At 36.5% G+C, this 20,872-nt stretch overlaps 1 protein-coding gene across 1 annotated transcript in view; it reads left to right on the forward strand.

Moving 5' to 3' along the window:
* The window catches only part of CGNL1 (cingulin-like 1), a 38,899-nt gene that overhangs the window by 8,851 nt on the left and 9,176 nt on the right, over window positions 1-20,872 (forward strand). The window contains 6 exon segments of the mRNA XM_009084445.1: window positions 13,115-13,321; window positions 13,644-13,748; window positions 16,350-16,502; window positions 17,149-17,319; window positions 19,338-19,499; window positions 20,279-20,368. Coding sequence (XP_009082693.1) covers window positions 13,115-13,321; window positions 13,644-13,748; window positions 16,350-16,502; window positions 17,149-17,319; window positions 19,338-19,499; window positions 20,279-20,368 — 888 coding nt within the window.

Consider the following 20,872-nt stretch of genomic DNA (forward strand, 5'->3'; position numbering starts at 1 on the left):
GTTTTCAGATGTGCATATGTATTCTACAAAACATGTCCTTTGTGAAGTTTTCTTTGCAGACACAGCAGCTAGGAATATATTGAAAGATTTTTTTTTTTAATAAGGGGACAATTTTGGTAAAACTTGAAGCATTATTTTTACAATGGCAGCTATTAGTGTATTTTCCATATTCCCTTCCTTCATTTTTATTTCTGTCCAGTGTTTGAGAAAATTTCTGCAGGCAAAACATGCTTGACCAATGTAAGTCAGAACTGTAGGCCCAGTTTTATGCTTAGGAATGTCCAGGCTAATTTGTCTTTTGCCTACACCTCATTAGGCTTAGATGAGTTGTAGTTATCCTACTAGTCATGGGCTAAAACATAGCGTAGAACTGAATTAAAATTAATCTTGAAAAAAAGCTTTATATGAGTAAAATAGGAGCACACGTGGAAGATGCTGGCTAGATACTGTATGACTGAATTCTGATAAAGATTATCCTTGTAAAGAGTTGTTTTTAAATGTACAATTTTCTCCAGAGGTTAGAAAACTTTCTTTGTGCTGCTTTGTTTATACAGCCTAGGACTTCTACTTGAGTTTGTTTGGCTTTGCTTAAATGTGTTGTTTCTCTTTGTTTACATCATCGTAAAGATATTTGACTCATATGGGCTGCTTGAACTGGATTAATTTTTTTCTTTGAGAGAAAAGTAGAACATTTAAATTATCATTTTTTATTATACAGTAATTGTAGTGACAGCTCAACCTCAGTGAACCATCTTTCAAAGTTAGTGCTTGGTAATTTGCTGTATTTCAATTATGGAACTGTAATTACGACTGACAAGAAATGAAAGAGGAGTCTGTTTGGCATAACAATAACACGGTCTGGGAAATGGCTCTATGACTGGGCTGCTGTGGCTTAGAGATGGTTATAAATAGCCTTTATTTACTTGCATGACATAGTCTATCTAATGGTAAATTTAATAAGATGTTTAAAAGTGAAATCTGTTTGATTAATGATGCTCTAAGCTCTTTCGATTTCAGTTCAAGTGATTTTAGTTGGTTTTATTTGAAGTAAAACTTTTAACTTGATTAATTGGAAAGTGGTGGTTTGAGTTTGTTTTTTTAAAATCTCTCTGGTATTTGTACTCTCAGTGACTTTTTTGAAGCACAGCATTATCTTTATAGCTGCTGGCTGAGAGTCGTTGAGTTTGATATGTCATTTATCAGGAGTATAACCATTTTCTGCAGGAAGTTAGCTGAGTGATCTTAAATACAATGTTAATTATTTGGTCTATAAATAATCTGTCATATCCAACAGAGTGTGTGAAAATCCTGTTTTATATGATTGAAGCTACTTGACCCTTTGAATTTATTTTTTTATATTAATGCAAGCTGGAAAGATTCGTACTGGATGGTAGGATACAAGTAATTTACACCAAAGATTAGTGGAAAGGGGCTTGACCTTTTGAATTTAATTTTTTATATTAATGCAAGCTGGAAGGATTTGTACTGGATGGTAGGATACAAGAAATTTACACCAAAGATTAGTGGAAAGGGCCATTCTGTTGTATTTGAGGAAAACAGGTGTGTAAATGCTGTAATAGTGGTTTGTCATAGGGAAAATATGGATACTGTTGTTTGATCAGGTTATATAAGAATTTGGATCTACAAGAGTGTTAGTACTGATGTTGCTTCTAGATCATCCAAATTGGTACAATGAATAAAGGTGTTTTGTGGTATGTGTATAGGCTGTTAGGAGGTTTTTGCAGGGAGAAGGGAAATAGTTTTTATGTCAGTGTTAAATCAACAGAATTTTCAACTGCTAGAGATGTCAGATAGGTTGGCAAGTTATGTACAGTGCATTTAGTCTGTGTGATTAGAGTGTCACATAGATCTGTTTTGAAATAGTGTTAGAAACATACCCAAGGTTATCTGATGGAAAACAGAGCAGGGTTGTTTGTCATGTATGATTCTGCTCTCGTGCTCACTGGTGTGGTGTTAGGTTGGGGAGTTTTTGTGGTTTTTTTTTTATTGTAGTTGTTTGGGTTTTGTTTTAATAGAGATTTTTATATAAGGCCACAAATGTTAATTCTCTTTGCTACAGTTTACCTAACTTATTTTTGTGTTATGCCTTTTGTTTGTGGTGGTCTAGAGAAGGCTGTGATTTTTCTTGACTTCATTGCTTGTTTATTAAGACTGAGATCAGACTATTTCCCTTTAACAATAGTGAAAGTTTTACTCTTCCATAACGTAACTCCTTGGGATAATCATTGCCCTTAATTTGATAATTAATTAAGAAATGAATGTATTTCTGATGAAGAATGGATTTCTCCATAATCACACGTGCTAGAACAGAAATGAATATGAATCCTCTCCAGTTTTTAATGTAGTACAAAAATTTCTGTTATTGAATCTGACCCTACAATACAAAAGTCCAGAATTGTACTACTTATCCATTCATCCTCTGTCACTGTAAATGAAGTGTCACTGTTTCAGTGAAATGTGGAAATAGCTTTTGGAATGTAATACTGCAGGTAAAAGGTTGTAGCCTATTGCCTCTAGTACTGTTCAAATTCCACTGAAACTGTATCAGCTCAGGAGTGCAGTTGCAAACTGCACAGCACTTCAAATTCATGTCTGCATTTTGAGAAGCAGCCTGCACCAATTCTGCTGCTCAGGAAAAGCTGTAATCATCACGTTATGAAGAGGCTTATCTATGCCTGACCTTGACTGATTTATTCTGCGTTTGTCATATGTCTGACCTTGCTCTCAAAATGATAAAACAGACACTCAGAGTTTAGAAGCTGATTAAGTTATCAACACATTTAAGAATGCAATGAAGCTTGTGGTCACATGACCTTTAACTGATATGTGTGTGTGTTAGACATGTGACATGAATAAAGAGAAGGAATTTTACCAGAGCAAGTGCAGGAATAGCAAAAGACAGTGGTTGTCTTCTGCATAAGCTGGGAACTAGAACTGTACTGCTTTAAGATAAGAAAGTAATGCAAAATTTGGGGTATTATGCATGGGAAGAAGCTTTGGTTTTGCTTTTGGTTTTTCCCTATCTTGTGAGTTTAGGTGAATCTAGCACAGAGCTCTAAAGGCCTTTGAAATGAAAGCAACTATTGAATCATTTTCCACCTAACCTGATAATATGATGTTTGTTCCTCAAAGCTAATGAAAATCCCCCATGTAGAACAGAAGTTTAAAAAACTAGCTTAAGCATTGTAAATGCTATGCCCTTGTATCCATACATCCTTAACTCATCTGAATCTGCATCCTCAATGCAGTGTCTGAGCCTAGTCTGTTCACATCAGACAAGATAAACAACAATTGGAAAAGATTTAGAGAAGATAAACTAGGATTTCAGATGACATTGGTGGGTATTTTCTTTCCTCTGTTTGCCTGAGGCATCCTTTGGCATGTTGAAATAACACTTCTTTTGTTTCAGTGGTAGAAGCCAGTTGGTAACTGATCTAAACTGTGTACAAATTGAAATAGTGGAGTGACTGGTCCAAGTCAGTGTTTCATTCTTCATGACCCACCCCTTTCCCCCTTTTAATTTTCTGCCCTCTTTTACCAGCCTTCTAAAAGCCTAGTATGTTTCTGATTGATTTTCAGTGTGGTACAAACACAGATGGAGTGGGGGAAAGAGAGGGAGGCTGCACACACAGAAGTGTGACGGTGGAAGGAAGGCTGCAGGCACTCCTTAAATAGCCATCATTATTGGAAACACATATTTTAGAACTGTATATGGAAAATTTGGGAGACAGATTTGATTTGTTTCGCTGTAAGTGTCTGTTCTGTGTGTGGAAAGGAAGTTGTTTGGTAATAGCATCATGCGTGTTTTTAGGCACCCATTAAATGGAGTACCAAACAAATTATGGAATATTAGCTGTGTTGTCAACAAGAATATGAAATGTGCCTCTAAAGTGCACTGAAGATGTAACTTGGTGACTGTCTTTAAGTTCCACCTCCTCTAGTCTTTCATTTTCTTGCAATTTACTCTTCCACTTATTTAGTGGGTACATGTGTGTGTTTGGATGCAGACAGTACCATGAAACTACAACTGAGTGGGTTTTATACTGTATGTGGAGTCAAGAAAGCCTTTGAGCAAAACTGTCCTGCAAAGTTCTATTTGAGTTGGCTTGGACTGCAGCTTATACAATGATAAAAAAATCATTCTGTTTTATCTGCAATAGTCATTTCACTGTTGTGAACCTTACTCAGCTAGGACTGTTTCATGTAGTCTGGGTTGGGAAAGGGGGATGTTTGTGGGTTGGTTTTTTTTTTTTTGTTTTTGTTTCTTAACCTTGGCAAGAGCCTGTACATCCAGGTACTTTTTTAATGCCATCAGGATGATCTCTAATCCCTATCACCAGAAGAGAGTATATGTATTCAGGTGCTTTGTCCCATGAATGTCTATGTTTGTTTGTGTATGTGTGTGAAGTGTTTGACTGTGTCAAATGGTAGGGAGCAATGTGAACACAGAATTAGTTAATATTTTACTCTTGTCTTTGCAACAACTCCTGACCTTCAAAGAACTGTTAGTATAAGCCAGTCTGAGTATGTCATGATACATAGCTAGGGGGATAATATGACATTGATATAGGTACTGCTTGAGAGGTTAATACTTTCCTGGCTCTGGATTTTATAACTGTGTAAATGTTAGGTCATGCCTAAATTGGAAAATTTTGTTTAATGTGCTCTGTGTAAAAGAGGGGTGCAATTCTTTCTTAAAATATAGCCACTTAAATCTTTCATTACGTCTCATAAATGAAAACCTAAATAGTTTTGTAAATAATATTAAAGATATGATAGCATTTCGAGCAGTGAAAATGACCTTGCAAGAAAACAAGTTTTTTCTCTAAATTGTCACAAGTGAATAATTTTTAACCACTTAAAAGAATGGCTCTAGCTGACATGAAAGGAAACACAGTCTGACTTGCCTGTAAATTTGTGTTCTTGCTTACTGTATAATCTCTTGAAGTACAGCTGAGAATTTAAGCTGGTTGCAGCATACCTCACTAAGAGATAAAAAACCACTGACCCTTTTAATAGGTAACTAACAGTTAACTTCCAAAGGCAAAACCATGGGTTAAAGTTGGCTAGGCCTCATTTTGAGGTGACAGGAAGAATATAATCAGTATCAGGTCTCTTTTCTAGAAGCTTGGGGTTATTTGTCATTGGATTTTTGCCTTTTATTTTTGTTGTTGTTGGGTGGAAGGTTGGTAGCCTAACCCTCCATTTTGCTTTCAAGGAGTTTTCATATTCCTTTTTAGAGATAGATGTTACTATCCAGGCTATTCAATATTACTGTGTTATTCATCCCAGGGAGTCCAACTGCTGTAAGAAATAGTGTCTGAGGTTAGAAGAATAGCCTACAGGTACACAGTGGGTAAAAATACTAGAACTGCAAACAGAGCTACAAACAGAAATGAAGACCTATTATTTGCATTCATGACCTTTATGACTAGATGACTGTAGCTGAATAATACTGATTTCAGGAGCTCTCTTTACAGAAGAGCTAATAATGATTGCAATTAAAGAGTTGTCCCTATATTGAGACTCACTATGTTTGTGTTTTAACTGGGGTGTCAGTTTTTGGGTGTAGAATGGTTTTGGGTTTTTTTCTTCCTTTGGAAATCACTTGCATGTTACCTGGGGAAATCAGTGTCTAGTTGTTTTATTTAAACTTGTTTTGTTTATATACAAAAAGGAGAGGCAAAGACAATAGAAAGGGCTATCATATCTCCAGCACTGCTACACCTTCTGGATCTGGGTAGGTCTGAATCCCTGAAGCCACATGAAACTATAAGAAGTCAAACAGCTACTCCAGTGTCATCCAGAAACGCTGGCCTGTAAGTCTTTAGAGCTGGTTTCAGCAGCCAGTATCTTCCTTGTTAGCCTACATGTTCTACACCAGGAATAGAACGAAGTGAGCAGTGACACCATTCCCTTTTTTTAATAAGATTTTGGAAGATTAGTCTGTCATTGACTGTGATTCCACAAGTATGAATATGAAAAGAATATTTGAAAGTCTGTTACTTTCATTAAAAAGCTCCAGTTTGTGCTCTAGCTGATTTTGAATGGAGATGTATTCTTTAGATTTGTACTTCAAGTATGGCTATAAAAGAACAAATATTTAATTGGTCGAACTAGTTTCATTCAGTCAAAATTGATTCTGAAAGGAAATATAAAGGTTTTTAAAAAAATTGCTGAGTTGTGCCTGATAAACATTGAATCTAGCCAAAATTTAATGATTCTAATATGTTATGAATGAGTTACTTAGCTTCCACATGCTTTAGCTCTTCCTGTATTTTGTAAAAGCACTCTAAAGATCCTGTACTGTGTTGTGCCAAAGGGGAGTTTCACCAGCTGAAACACTGAAGTCAGCCAAAACCATTTTTTAATGATCAGTTACACAACAACTCTCATGTCTTTGCCAGTGTTGGGTGTGGTAAAAAAAAAAAAAAAGGTGTGGATCCACAGAGCATTTTCTGCATTCCTATCCAAGGGTATTTTTTCCTGTGTTCAGGTTGAAATGGAACATTTCATTTGCATCTCAGGGACCTTGTTTGTGTGTTCTGTCCAGTGTCTTTGGGTTTATAAAATAATGAGGGGTGGGAACGATTTTGATGACTTTTGTGCTGAGCCTCAATCTCCGATTCTTTAAATCTGTTCACTGCTTGCACCAAAGTTGAGAATAGAATAGTATATAAATATATTTGCTTTGTTGAGAGTTCTGCAACAAAGGAGTTGGAACAATATTTATTGCTTTATTTAAACTTGTTCTTGACCCAGTTTAATATGTTTTAAAATACTTTTGGATACATATAGAACTATATGCAAGGACACAAAGCCGAACTCTATTAGATTAATTTCTTGTTAGGCAAAACACCTGAAGGGAGCAGGATGGGAAGTGAGGAAAATTAATTTCACTGCTGAATTCCCTTATGGAGGGAAACTTCCTTAGGCCTAAAGCTGAAAACCAAATGCCACATGCATATAAACTCCAGCAGCTGTGACTGTGGGCTTGGATAAACAGACCTAAGTGAGGCAAAACTTTGTAGATCAGGTGTACATACCAAATCAAACAATACACACACATACATATGTGCATATATGTATATGTGCATGCATTCTCTCACTTTGTTCTCATCTGTTATGAGTTAAATGTAGCTTGTACTCAAACTCAACATTAGAATATTTCATTTAGCAATGGTTTTCAAACGTTGGTGTGTTCCTCCACTCAGTGCATACTATCAAAAATTTCATCTGAAGAAAGAATTATATTGATTTTTTCACAAACTTTAATTCCTTTTCTCAGCATAGCTGTCAGCTTATGAGTAATGTTATTCCCTGTATTAAGTAGGAAAGTAAGAGGTAGAGAGATTAATGTTAAAAGGATCCCTTAGTTGTGCGTGTTAAAACTGAAGTGCCTAAGTTAACATCGTGTTAACCATTATATAGTCCTTGATATATCCAGGGTATGATTTTTGCTGACTTAAGTTGCAGCTGTGCACTCGAGTCTTTGGAAACCAAACCCCAGTGTCTCACATCAGGAAATTAAGCAGCGTGCAGATATTGATCCCCTCTGGAAAGTGTTAGCTGAATGACTTACCTCAGGAGGTCTTGGGCAGAGACAAGAATAGACTCCAGATTCTCTAGGGTTGTTTTTGGGTACCTTAGTTGTAAAATTAATTTTTCTCTTTACTGCCTTACTTATTTCTGCAGCACTTCTTTTTTTTCCCTGCAGCAACAGCCTCTCACTGTAAACTCTTAACTTCTCAAGCTGATTGACTAATCCTTTAAGCTTCAGCATTAAAATATATGAGAACCATGAAAAAATTAAGCGGTTATTGACCACCATAGATTATGTTTTCCATGTATGATCATTTTGTTTATGTCAGAAACTAATTTTTTCAGTGGATCTTTCTTTTAGGATTCAATAACTTGTTTTATTCATGGTGGTTTGAGTCCATTGCTGGGCTAATAAGTAAAACTACCGCATGTGTACTATGGCACAGTGACAACATCAGAATGCAGAATCTTTTCTTCAATCAGTCATCACTGAGGACTTTGTATCGTGGGATCTTCTCATTACAGCTGTGTTTTCTTTCTTCTATACAAGCTTTTTCAGAAATTTTCCACCCATTTCCAGCTCCTTTTACTAACCTCTGCAGCTTCATTTTGCTGGTAAGGCTTGCTGAGTCTTAAATCATGAGTTTAAACATGACAAAATTTGAGAAAGCATGATAAAATACTTCATGTATTCAAGAATAATAAATGAGAAGGTGGTATGAGTGTGTTTAACAAGTCTGCAGAGGATGTGATTATTAAGAGGAAGGTATTATTCCTTCAGACATTGAGGTATTGGCTATCTGATTGTGAAACAGGTTAAATGTAGAAGGCACTAAATACCCTGGAAGACAGAGTGAGGAGAGAGATATTGAAAGAACACAAAGCAAATACAGGCAAATAAATATACAAGAAAAATGCTATAGGGAATTTACCTTACATATATATAATTCTCTTATACATTGCAGTAAATAGTAATAGTAAAAGGCTGGTTTACTAAAATGTGCTGCCACAACTTGTAAGTGGGAGTAAAAAGAAATAAGCATGGTTTATATATCATAGGGAAAATACTGCAATACTGGAATTCAGATGTTTATTTTAAGATCCAAATCACCCACTTCAATATGTGATACAATTCCCACCCTCTCCTTCTGTGTTTTGAGGAATTTGGTTTTTGCAGGTTGTTTTTTGTGGGTATTTTTTTATTTTGTACAGCAAATATGTCTGAATATACAGTATTTCGTTCCGGGTTTTGTTGTCAAGAATCTTGTTTAACCAGTTTTGTCTGTATGTGTTCTGTATGTGTTTATGTAGATAATCTCATTTAAACTCTCTTAAGAGGCTGCTTCACAATTCTGTGAGCTAAGGTTCTTATATTAACAACATGTTTGTTAATGTTTCATATTCACCTTAAGTCATTACTTTTTGACCTTCACCCAGTTCTGTTGCTGTGGGTTAAAATTTATAATCTTAGTTAAAATAATTGCTCAAACTTTTCCAACATTCCCCAGTAGGGATTTATGAATGGGTACCAACTGGAGTCATTAGCTGATATAATGTCTTAATGACACTTAGGGACTTTTAGCTAACTTGTGCTGTTATACAGCACCACTACAAATAAGTCACATGTGGACTGAGGGATATGGATCCACAGCACAATCTGTGCATGTGTGTTCTCACTGACGTTTTTCCTCATTTGTACTCACTAGCTCTATATCCTTCTGCTTTCATCCTCATCACTCTACCCCACTCTAATTGAATGCTTTAGCAAACAGCCTTCAACCCCTTTTTTTGAATGTGTGAGCCAGTCCCTGAATTTTAACTGCAAATCTGCCTCCCTGCTCGTGCAGGCAGAGCCACAGAGAATAGGATTACCACTGGCTGTTAGCAAATACTGCACTCTCTGTTGTGCTGTTGCTGTTGCCACTTGCAGTTTTAGCCTGTGAAGTGCAGTAATTGGCATTCAGACTTTAGCAATGTATATAGTAATTTCTCTGTAATTTCGGTGCAGTGGTTCTAATGTCTTCTACTGGCATGTTTTATTCGGGGAAGTTTGTGCAGAAAATAGTGAGCCATCTCTAACAACAAGAGTGGTAAATTCAGCCTGTGGTCTCTACATGAGTAATGCTGCTTTTTAGCTGCGTGGGACTGGTTGAGTACATTGCCTGTGTGGGAGGGTTCCACAGTTAAAGGATGCCACAATCCTTGTCTGCTTCAGCAGTGTCCATGTATGATTTGATAGCTGCTGGCCTGACCCTTACATAACTGTTCAATATGTGGATAGGGATCTCTCCCCACCAGGTTCTCCCCTAACAGTGTTAGTTACTACAAGGTCTGTCAGAACTGCATTTCAGTGCTTGTTTTCTTTGCATATCCTCTCCAATAATACCTACCTAATGATTTCCTATCATATTTACCTGTCTTCCCAAGAGAAGGCCTGGAGGGGAGGTAAAAGGTGATGTGGGGTACAGGTTAAGGCTAACAGTGCAGAATACAAGGGAAGAGTTGTGGAGACTTTTGATACTCTTTGTGGTAATATGCTATAGGATATGGCATATGTTGCCAAAAGCTATTATAATCCAGAAACTTCATTTATGCCAGTCAAGAGCTCTGCATGAAATTCTCAGTACACTGGGGGAAAATGAACTTAAGCTTTTTTTTCTATCTAAAGCTAGCTGTGTAATTTGACTCTTTTGGAGAAGTGATGCTATGTGTGCTTTTGCTCCACAAAAAACATCTAAATTGTATTTGTGTGGCTTGACTTTGTTTAAACTTCGCTATGAGATGGAAGATAGTTGTGCCCTGTTTTTTCTAGTATTCTCCTGAATGATAATCCTCCAGGTGATTTTCCATGCCGTATGTGTGTAGTACAGTTGTGGAAGGTAAGCTGATAGGATAGATACTCCTGTGTTTCTTTTCCCTCTTATCTGAAACAAGTTGAAAAGATATTGAAACAATAGCGTACAGTGAAAGCACATTACGAAGAAAATTCCTCCTGCTCTGCCCAGAAGTAAGAAAAATGCTCATTCTCCAACTACAATACAGTGCAGCTGTCCATATATACCAAGAGAGTTTTTCTGCCATCTTGAAAAAGTATGTGTGTGTGTGCATGTATTTATTGTTGGTATTTTTAAAGACTTACCTCTTCCGGGCCAAAGAAAAGAATTCTGTACTTAGTGGGTTAGAGGAGTTGTTTGGGAACAGTTCATTCATGGGAAGGTGTAACCCTTGTAATGATGCCAAGGTCATTAGAGATCTTTGAAGATCTGCTAGTTAAGTGCTGGTCATTCAAACAGCTGAAACTTTAGGCAGGTTTTTACATATACCCAATTTATTTTCAAGATTTTAAATTAGGTTAATAAAGGTAGTACTTGCAACTTGCCCTTAGTACTTCTACCTTTTATATGAATTCACCTAGCTTCTTGCTAACTTACTGAAAGTGAAAAAGAAGAGCAAATCACAGTTTAGTTTAATTATAGGGGCTATATCCTAAGATACATACAGCAAAAAGCAGGCTGGAGCAGATCTCTAAATATGACTACATCGGTGTGGTCTGAACTTCATTTTGAACCTGTTAGATGAAATCATATATTCAGATAGATGTTGCTTATGTGCATATTTATCTATGTGGATCTGGGGGTTTGTTGGGTTGTTTGCTTGTGTGTGTGTATGTGCACTTCTAACTAAGCAATGATTCCTGTGTGGGGAAAGTAGAGCAAACCATGGGAGATGAGGTAGTGGAATCTTCAGGTATAGTGTGGGTCTACTGCAGTCCTCTCTTACTGCACAGCCCTGTGTAGGCGGTTGGATGAAAAAGAACAGACAAATCAACATTCCTTTCCCCAAACTCCCCAGCATGCCTCAGCTGCTTTCACTCAGCTCCAGAAAGGGGAAATGAGACTAAAAGGAGCCACTGGTGGAGTGCTTGCTAATTAGTAAAACTTAGCTGCATGCAAAAAGCAAAAATTAAAGGAATATATAAATGTGATTGAAATTTCAGTATGTGAAAACTTAAAGCATCCACAGAGATTTATTTCAGAGCTTTCAACTAGTCATGTACTTGGAAGAACAAGTTTTTTCAGTATTTTCAAAAGACCAGAACTCGTCAGCCTGCTTATGCTGCCAGTTTTTGTATAATAAGTTCATTGACCCTGTAGACAGTCTGAGTGTTTTCTGAGTTACCGCTTTATCAAACTAATTTGCATGATTTTAAAGCCGTTGCTTGCTAGAAAACAATCTAGTGAGGGCACACTTTGTAAACACCCTTTAATATAACTTTGCTTATTTTTTTTTTGAGGGTGGGGAGAGGAAAATCAGGAATGACAATCAAAAAATAGCATAACTGAAAAGTGATTTTCATGCTTTCATGAAATATTTCACAAAATAGTTTCTTACAGAGGAGGTTGGTAGGATTTCCTTTGTTTTCACCCAGATAAACATAATTTCACATGCAAAAATGTTATGCTTCGGTAATGAATGTTTGCCTGTTGTAACCAGATAATGTAGAGGCCAAATGTATAAATGGAATTGAAAAGAGTTAGAGAAATTAATGGATGGTACATTGATGTCGGAAAACCAGTGAGAGCTGAGAGTGTGTAATGGGAAAAGGTTCACCCTGCAGTTGTTCTTCTGCTTTTTGCCTGTAAGTATCAGCTGTGGTTACAAGAGAGAACACTGGTCTAGATTGTTTTGTGAGTCTGTTCTGGTGTTCTTACTATTGTTTAAAGGTCTTAATGTAGAAGGCAGTGGGCCTGCACAGGAGAATCAGATCTTTGTACAGAGTATTGCTTTGTATCACACCCTAAATGCCCAAGAGCAAGAACCACAAATTATAGCTTGGATTCTGATGGACAAGTCAATGAAAAGCAAAGATTAAATCCTTCTAGGTCTTTACTCCACGTAATTCAGTGTTCATAAGTACATATCCGGTCTGTGTAACAATGCAGACAGACACTTCAATTCATGGTTTCCATGGTCTGTGTAACAATATAGACAGACACTTCAATTCATGGTTTCCACAATAAATGGTAGGATGTTTTAGAGGGTAAGTGGTAAGGTGATGATTAGCTCTGAAAAGTTAAATGATTTTTTTAGTGTCAATATATCTTTATATTTGTCTGTCATTTACTCTGCAGCTCCACAAATAATTGCATGGATGTAGTGTGCTGTATGGAGGCTGCCTAAATTCTGTGTTGCTGTGAAAGACACTCTTCATCAATATGTTCTTCCTTAAAGGTCCATATGGCCTTTGGTGTCTCTTAATTTTCTGAGATTACTTGGAATTACCAGACAATGGGATTTAGTAATGAAAATATTTTAGAGCAATACAGAGGAAGATGTTAAGGTGAAAATATGTGATGACAAGCATGAGACTGTTCAGGTGTTGTGTATTTCTTTATTTGTAGATATGCCTGTGGGAGAAAAAAAGCTAAATGTTGATATTTTAATGTTATATCCTAGCTATATTTGCTATAGTGCTTTAAGACACTTCTGTTGAAAAGCAGTATCAATTCTTTCTAATTTTTTTAAACATGACATTAATTGTTTTCACTAGAGTGCCACTGTCCTTGCAAGTGAAAGAAATGCTGCACAAGAGGAACGAAGTAGTATAGAAAACCGAGTCAAAGAGCTGACTGAGGAAAATGAACAGTTGAAGAGAACAGTTACTGAGCTAGAGAGTAAAACTCAGGAGTTGCACAAACAAATTGATAACATGAAAGGAGAAGAAAATTCAGTGAAGGAAAAATTAAAGACCTATGAGGTAAGTTAAGAAAACAGGCCCCTTAAGTAGTCTTCTTCCTGTTTGCAATGGATTCATTGTAGAGTAAAAACTGATGAAGAGGAGGATGGACAATGCCACTGGGAAGGAAATGAAAAACCAGCAGGTTGTCAAAAAGCAGGATGCTGTTTGCTGACACACATAGGAAAGATTTCCCCAGTGAAAATCAGAGTATAAACAAGTCACAGCTTGGAAGTGGGGAGATCAGTGACAGGACAGAGTGAACAGATCTTAGAGCTCAATTTAGTTGTCAGATTAAAGGCCTTGCCACTATTTCTGAATATATCAAATTGTATCAATACAGGAAGAGAAGCATCAATTAGAAGAGGCTGTGAAACATGCTGACAAGGAGGCAAAAGAATTGGTAGTGTTAAAATTGGCTTTGGAAAGGCAAATAGAAGATATGCAGGTAAGAACAAGAGCAATTTGGAATACTTAAGTTTTACATTTCCTGCTTGTTTACCTGAGTCACTATTGCTTTCTCTAGAGTTACATCTCATTCTTTTTGAAGCGCATTTAAGTATAGACCTCACTGCAATGTTCAAATGTTTCCTGAAACCATAGCAAGGAGCAAGGAGATGAATGTCTTTAAGTATTAAACTGTTTTTATTGACATCATATTCTGCATCTGCAAAAGATGCAAACCTAATCTGTCTTCTCTGTAATTCACCTCTTTATATGTACCAAAGAAGCCTTCTATTAGTTTTGCTTCTAGAAGCTAAGTTAAGTGATTCTATCAAATATGTCAGACGGAAAAGTGAGGCACATGTACATTGCTAGGGATCCTTTTTTAACTGAAGAGATGTTTTTCCTTGTTGTCTTCAACATACATTTTACATTACTATTCTGAAAGTCTAAAAATTAAACTTGTTTGTAAGTGGATTAAAAGCCAAGGGAAGATTGTGCTATCCAGCTTATTCTCATGGTTCAGCTAATTGTGGTAAGATGGAGGGTTTGTGTTTGTTTTCTTTTTCAATTTTATATCTGTTTATCTGTCCTACATTACTGATTCTCCTGATTTGCTTGTATGTATTGTTGATTGTCCACATAATCACTGTATGTGGCCCATTGCTCATCACTGCTTTGCATTTAGCATATTTCTCTAAGGACTCCCTTCTATCACGGTCAGACTTGACCTTCCTGTGTAACATGAATCGATGCCCCATATGAATCTCCTGCATCTTGACTGGTTTTATGTCAAGCTGCTTGAAAAATGTGTTTTCTTTTCTGTTTCTGCATCCTTCAGGGCATCATGCCAAATAGTGCTGCCTCCAGGCAGGGTCTCTGAGTTACAGAATTCTAGGAAAGGTGACAGATAGAGTCTGTCTTGTCATTTTATTCACAACTTCCCTCTCAATTCCAGCACACTATATTTAATCCTGTTTCTGATTCTACACTGTTGTCCACGGGGTATGAGCACATATAATCAGCAATACCTAGAAGTGAAGGTGGTTGATGAGGAAGCTGCACCATTTGGCTAGTCAGTAGCAACACTTCCATTGCATCCTGAGTTAAGATATCCTCAACTCATCATGAGTTTAATATCTGAGTTAAGAATAGAGATATAAATGGAAACTCAGTTGTTTGTTTCTAGCATGACATATTAGTGTTTCTCAAATATTAAAGTTATGCTAGGAATGCTAATTTTGTCAGTGTTTTTTCTTGTCATCAGCTAATCTAGAAAAGGGCAATACCATATCCTAATTTGTGTTGCCCAAGAAAATTATTGTTGCTGAGAAAGCTACATACATCATATTGTTTCCCCTGAATAATATTGCAAGAATGAAGCAGGGTCTGTTGTAATGCAGGGTTTTATTAAAACAAGATAATTTCTTTTGCAATGCTCAGTTTTCATGAGGAATATTTTCACCCTTTCCCTATGTAGTCAACTTTTCTGCTGACTACATTTTAGCAAAACAACAAGGACCTTTCTAAGCCTTAATGGTGATTTCACTGTTTGAAGAATAAATGATTCTATGGCATAGTTGCTAGCTGAAGAATACAGATCATATGACTTTTTAACTAGATTTTGAGAAGCAAATTAAGCAGAATTGTGGGATAAGAAACATTTCAATCAAGTAGAATCCAGCAATCCTAAAAAACGATCAGCTGTTACACACTTTTCCAAAAAGAATGGCTGTGCATGTGAACCATCTGATCATGCTTGTATTGGAATGGACTAGTGAGAGTCTGTTATTCTCCTGATGGACAATACTTAGGAGTAGGAATGTGGTAAGTTCTTAAACATCCAGAATGTGATAGCAGGAACACTTGGAGTTCCTTGTTGGTGAGCATACAGCATAGCTCCGCAGTTCATTCAAAATTTCATCCAGAACATTAAGGTCTGGTTTTTGAACATTAATGGCAAAAGGTTTTTTCAGGGAGGGGATTTGTGTGCTAGGAGCTGCAAAGTCCTGTTTGCACAGCATCCTCTTGATTAGGGCTTCTGGGTGCTAAAGCAGCACAGCAGTGGGGGAAAAACCCACTAGTTATTTCTCTCTCATTGTAAGAACAGATTTGTGGTTCTGTTTTTTTGTTTTCTTGTTGTAGGTATTGTGTGTGTGTGTTTGGGATTTTGTTGTTTGTTTGTTTTTACCGAGAAGTAAAGGTGGTTGTTGAGAAAACTTTTCAGGGAGGATATAGGAAGATGTGAAACTTGGAATGGATATTGCACCTTGTACTAGGATTTGCTAACTTGTGTGCAGCTGCAGAGGAATGCATGCTTTGTATGTAACAGAATCATGAAATCGGTACTGGGAGTGTTGCAACAGTGTTTACGGAGTTTATAGGAAGTTTAAAGCACAGCATCACTACAATGTTTGCCCTGTACTAGTTAGCAAACTGTCACTCCTTAAATATTCCTTTCAAAAAACCCTAGAATTTAAGTCTGTCTAAATGTTACAGCAGCTGCTGGTGTTATTGCTGCACAGAGTGCTAAGTAATATTCCTTGTAAATCTTCTTCTAATGCCTTAATTTCCTTATATGTGTTTTTTTTTTTATTTACTGCAGGAAAACATCCGTTGTATTTCTCAGGAAAGGCAACAGTTAACTCAGCAGTTAAAAGATGAAACTAACCAGAAGGAACAGTTAAAGCAGATAAAGAATGAAATGGAGAATGAACGATCACAACTGAATGAGACTGTTGAGAAGTTACAGGAGGAGGTATGAGTTCACTCCAAAGAGGCTGCAGGAATCTGAATATCTAACAGACCAAAGCAAATGAACTGCCAAATTGGAAAGAATTATTCCTTTTTAAATGTGTAAAAAAAGTGAAATGCAAACTTTACTATTAGCCTCTTTAACCTAGAGGCTATTGATAACAGCTCTCGGGGCTGGAACAGTGGTTGGAACACCACTATCTCAAAATAGTCTTGTAAACCAATTCTGTTTAAACAAAATCCCAGATTTGAGTTCAATTCTAATGTAGGCTACAGCAATATTTCAGAGTTTCACAGCTGATTCTTATAACACTACTGCATCAGACTTGTGCCATCTGTGTGTAAACAGTGTGACTAATACTGACATACTAAGTGTGAGTATGCAGTTCATTGCATCACTCAGCTGGAAGAACTGCTGACAGACAAGAAGAGAATAGTCTTGCCACACGTACTATTAGAAAATAACCTTACTGCTTTGTTTTCACTCTTCTGCATAGAAATTAATTTCTTTAGGAACATCTTTGATAAATTTTCTGTTTGAAAATACTGAGCTGAATATTGAAGCTGGAGAAAAAAACTCTTGGTGCATTAAGTATGATAGAACCTTTTGTAACACTATTTTAGGAAAAAATATGTACTTTTCCCCCCAGATGTCTGAAATGGTGGTGGTCTCAAGAACATCAGCTCTTGAGCTTCAGAGCCAGCTGGATGAATACAAGGAGAAAAATCGCAGGGAACTTGCAGATGTGCAGAGACAATTAAAAGAGAAAAACCTTGAGGTAGAAAAATCACGCCTGGTGACCATGAGAATGCAAGATGAGGTAATAATTCATAAGTTCAGTGACAAATTCTAACCTTTGACCTAGAAGTCAGTTCAGACAGTTTTCAAGATCATGAATGTTTGCTATTTTGTGCACTTCATCATGAGAGACTGATCCCAGTCAGCATGCTCTGGAGTTCCATTCTTCATGATGGTGATCAGGGTGTTATTTCTTCCAGGGAAATGGGGTTTCCTGTTTATGACAGATAAATGGAGTGTTTGACAAATGAATGTATCTCAAGTGATACGACAAGGATTCAGTTGATGATCTGAATCTGCTGCTCTTTAATACCTGCTACTGAAGGAATTAAGAATGTAGAAATATTTTTGAATTAGGAAAAAAAAAATCCCAGCAGTTATTTATGTAAGAAAAAAACAATAAAACCAAACCACAGAACCAAATTCTGGCTCTAGAGGAGTTGACATACATTATTCTCTTCTTTCATGTGAGCCAAGATGCAGATTTAAATGACAAAGGTGTCTGTGCAACTGAGAATCAACCACAGTCTGGAAGTGTCTGCCTCTTAGTATGTAAATTTTTCCATAAAGGCAGCAAAGTCTTTTAAAGATCTGCACATACTTGCTATGCAATTGGAAAAATGATGAGAATACATTGGTCACAGACGTTTTCTTTAGGCTGAATATTTTAATAGTTTGATTTCTCTAGTTTAGAACTTTTATGTTGCTCTCTCCTCTTTAAAATCTTGTTTGAAATTCAATTTAACAGAACAGCAATAGAAGAAAGAATAGTTCGTGTATATTGTTCTGTTTCCATATATATTTATTCCACTCAGGGATGGAGAGCCTTTGTAAAGGAATGAAGTCTCATAATGAAAAGTGAAAGATAAAACTGTGATATTGAAAACATAGCTCTTGAGTTGAATAGAAGTGTGTAAATATGTACACTAATAGATACATTAAATATGTAAAGATATGTTTACACAGTGCAAACACACCGTGTTTAGACTTACTGTGAAAAATATTTCTGGTGTTGTCTATTACAACTCCAAGACAAATACAGAGAAAAAATTACAGAAGAACATAAACCTTCATTATTTGACAAAAAGATAATCCAAACATTATATAAAGGACAAAAAATGCTACTAATTGTGGAATTCTACGTCTCCATGTGGCAATATTTAACAGTTTAAAAGTGTAGTATGGTAGTTGGCTGCAAAAGAGGAAACAAAATCTGAACCTCTAGGTAGGCAGGTTAAACAGCAGACTAAATATTCAGAACAATTGAAAGTCTTTATTATCACTTCCTCTTTTGCATGTAACAAGAAGTGCAGGTAGATAGTCCTTACATTCAACGTGAAGATCTGTTGGCTGTCAAAATCCTCTCGGGTAGGAGTCACACTGTACAAAACCTTCATTTTCAGAGTCTCATCAAACATCAAGGATTGTAATCATCATGGTAACGAAGTATCAGCTTGTTTCAGCAGTAAAATAATGACACAGTCTTGAAAGGCAATACGGGTGTTCTTAGTTGCTGCATCTCTTTCAAGTTCTCTGTGGATACATGAAAGATACACATCTTGAAAGCTGACAGTCTGATGTCATTCTGGAACACTGAATGCATCTGAAAGGCTATGAATGTACAGATCTCTGCACTTAACTAACTATTCACTAAGTCATGCACATGCCCAGTGTTTTGTGGTCAGGACTTAGCAATAGGTAGCAAACTGCAAACATTGACTAATACAGTATTTTAGCTCCAGCACTAAAATAAGCACTCGATTAAAGAGAAGAAGAATATGGGAAACTGTGCGCAGAAAAGAAAAAACCTCTCATCCTATATTATATACATGTTACAAGTTAAGTTACAAGTGTGAAACATCTCTTTCGAGCTGACATTTAATCCAAGTTTATTTTCTTGGTGCCATCTTGTGGATGAAACAGAAATTACTGGGAAAAGCCTCTAACTCAGTGCAATGTTTGCAATGAATTCCCTTTAATGACATCACTTACATATTGAAGTACAGTATAAAATGTATTACCATAATCTTATTGTTTCAGATGCGTCTTATGGAAGAAAACCTGAGAGACCACCAGAGAGCTCAGGATGAGGCAATAACAAAAACTCAGTTGCTAGAACAGACTGTGAAAAGTTTGGAGTACGAACTGGAAGCCAAAAACCACTTAAAAGATGATCGGGCAAGGCAAATCAAACTAATGGAGGTAAGAGACATTTAAATTAACTTGGGTATTTTACATGGTTTCTGCCTGGGAAGAATCAAAATAGCTTGATGTTGAAAATCTGTGGAATCCTGCAGGAATTTTTCTAGTATATTCTAAAGGTGTTCTGTTAGCATATCTATGGTAGAATGATGTGTTCTAAATTACAATGTTCTTTCGTAATTTTAATTAACTTTTAAATTAATTTTATCTAGAGTTTATCAGGCCAATTTGCATTATTTTCATTTGTTGCCCATCCTTCAGAGCTTAAGCAGTACATAGAAGTGTAAGTTCTATTTAGCATTTAATATCAGCTCATTTCAGGAGTCTGGATAACATTGTGACTCTAACTGTTGTGACAGGGTTAGCTTCATAACTGCTCAGTTCAACTAAGATCTCATTTGACTTCCATAAACAAACACCTTTATGTCATTGTACTCATATGCAAAGAAATTTGTCTTCCAGATGTATAATGTAGCTTAGGCATTTAAAAACAGTCTCTAGAACCATTACAGAATTTCTCTTGTTTTCTTGATATTGGTGGGAGTGATTAAAAAAAGGAAATGAAACTTCTATTTTACTTTTAACAGACAAAATTTAATGGCTTATCAACATGCCATTGCCTTTGCTAGATTCTCTATGTGTTTTAAGAGGCATTTAATTTTTCAAGCCTAGTCTTTCAGGCAGTTTGAGTCCTTGAAGTTTAAGGAAAAATGCCCTGGCAGCAATCTGAAAAGGATGGTAAGCAGTATGCTGAAGTAACTTTCCTTTGTTCCACTTAGGACAAGTTATCTCACCTGGAACTTGAGCTTGATGAAGAAAAGACTAACTCGGATCTGTTGTCTGAGAGGATCAGTAGGTGCAGAGAACAGGTACTTGAACAAGTTTTCCAACTTTTGTGTTATGATTCTATGAAAAAGTGTTCTTAGGATCACAATCAATATTGATCAGCTAAATAGTGATGAGCAATAGGATTTATATGCTATACTTAAGCAGAGCATGTAAATCCAAAAAACCCAAGGTTCACAACTGAGATTAAATATGCTCCTTCACGTCATCATATAGCAATTTCTTCCTGTTTTTCTGACTGGAAAACAGGCACAGACTGTATATAAAGACTGAAGACCATATCATCCTCTGATATTGTTGATGAGCTTCACTGAGTAATCATTGATGCCTGCAGAGATGATGCTATCTTGAGCTCAGTTTTAGGTGGTGAGGCTTCAGAGAAAGCTTGTTGTGAAGAGTCTCTTATATTGAAAGGTCACAATTTTATATTACTGAAAAGTAATTCTGAATAAGAGAGTCTTAAAGAAGGAGGAGGAGCTTCAGAAATTGTGGAATTAATTAGTGAGATCAGCTAAGTGAGGAAATTA

Source organism: Acanthisitta chloris, unplaced genomic scaffold (genome assembly GCF_000695815.1).
Source record: "Acanthisitta chloris isolate BGI_N310 unplaced genomic scaffold, ASM69581v1 scaffold19681, whole genome shotgun sequence".
NCBI lineage: Eukaryota > Metazoa > Chordata > Aves > Passeriformes > Acanthisittidae > Acanthisitta > Acanthisitta chloris.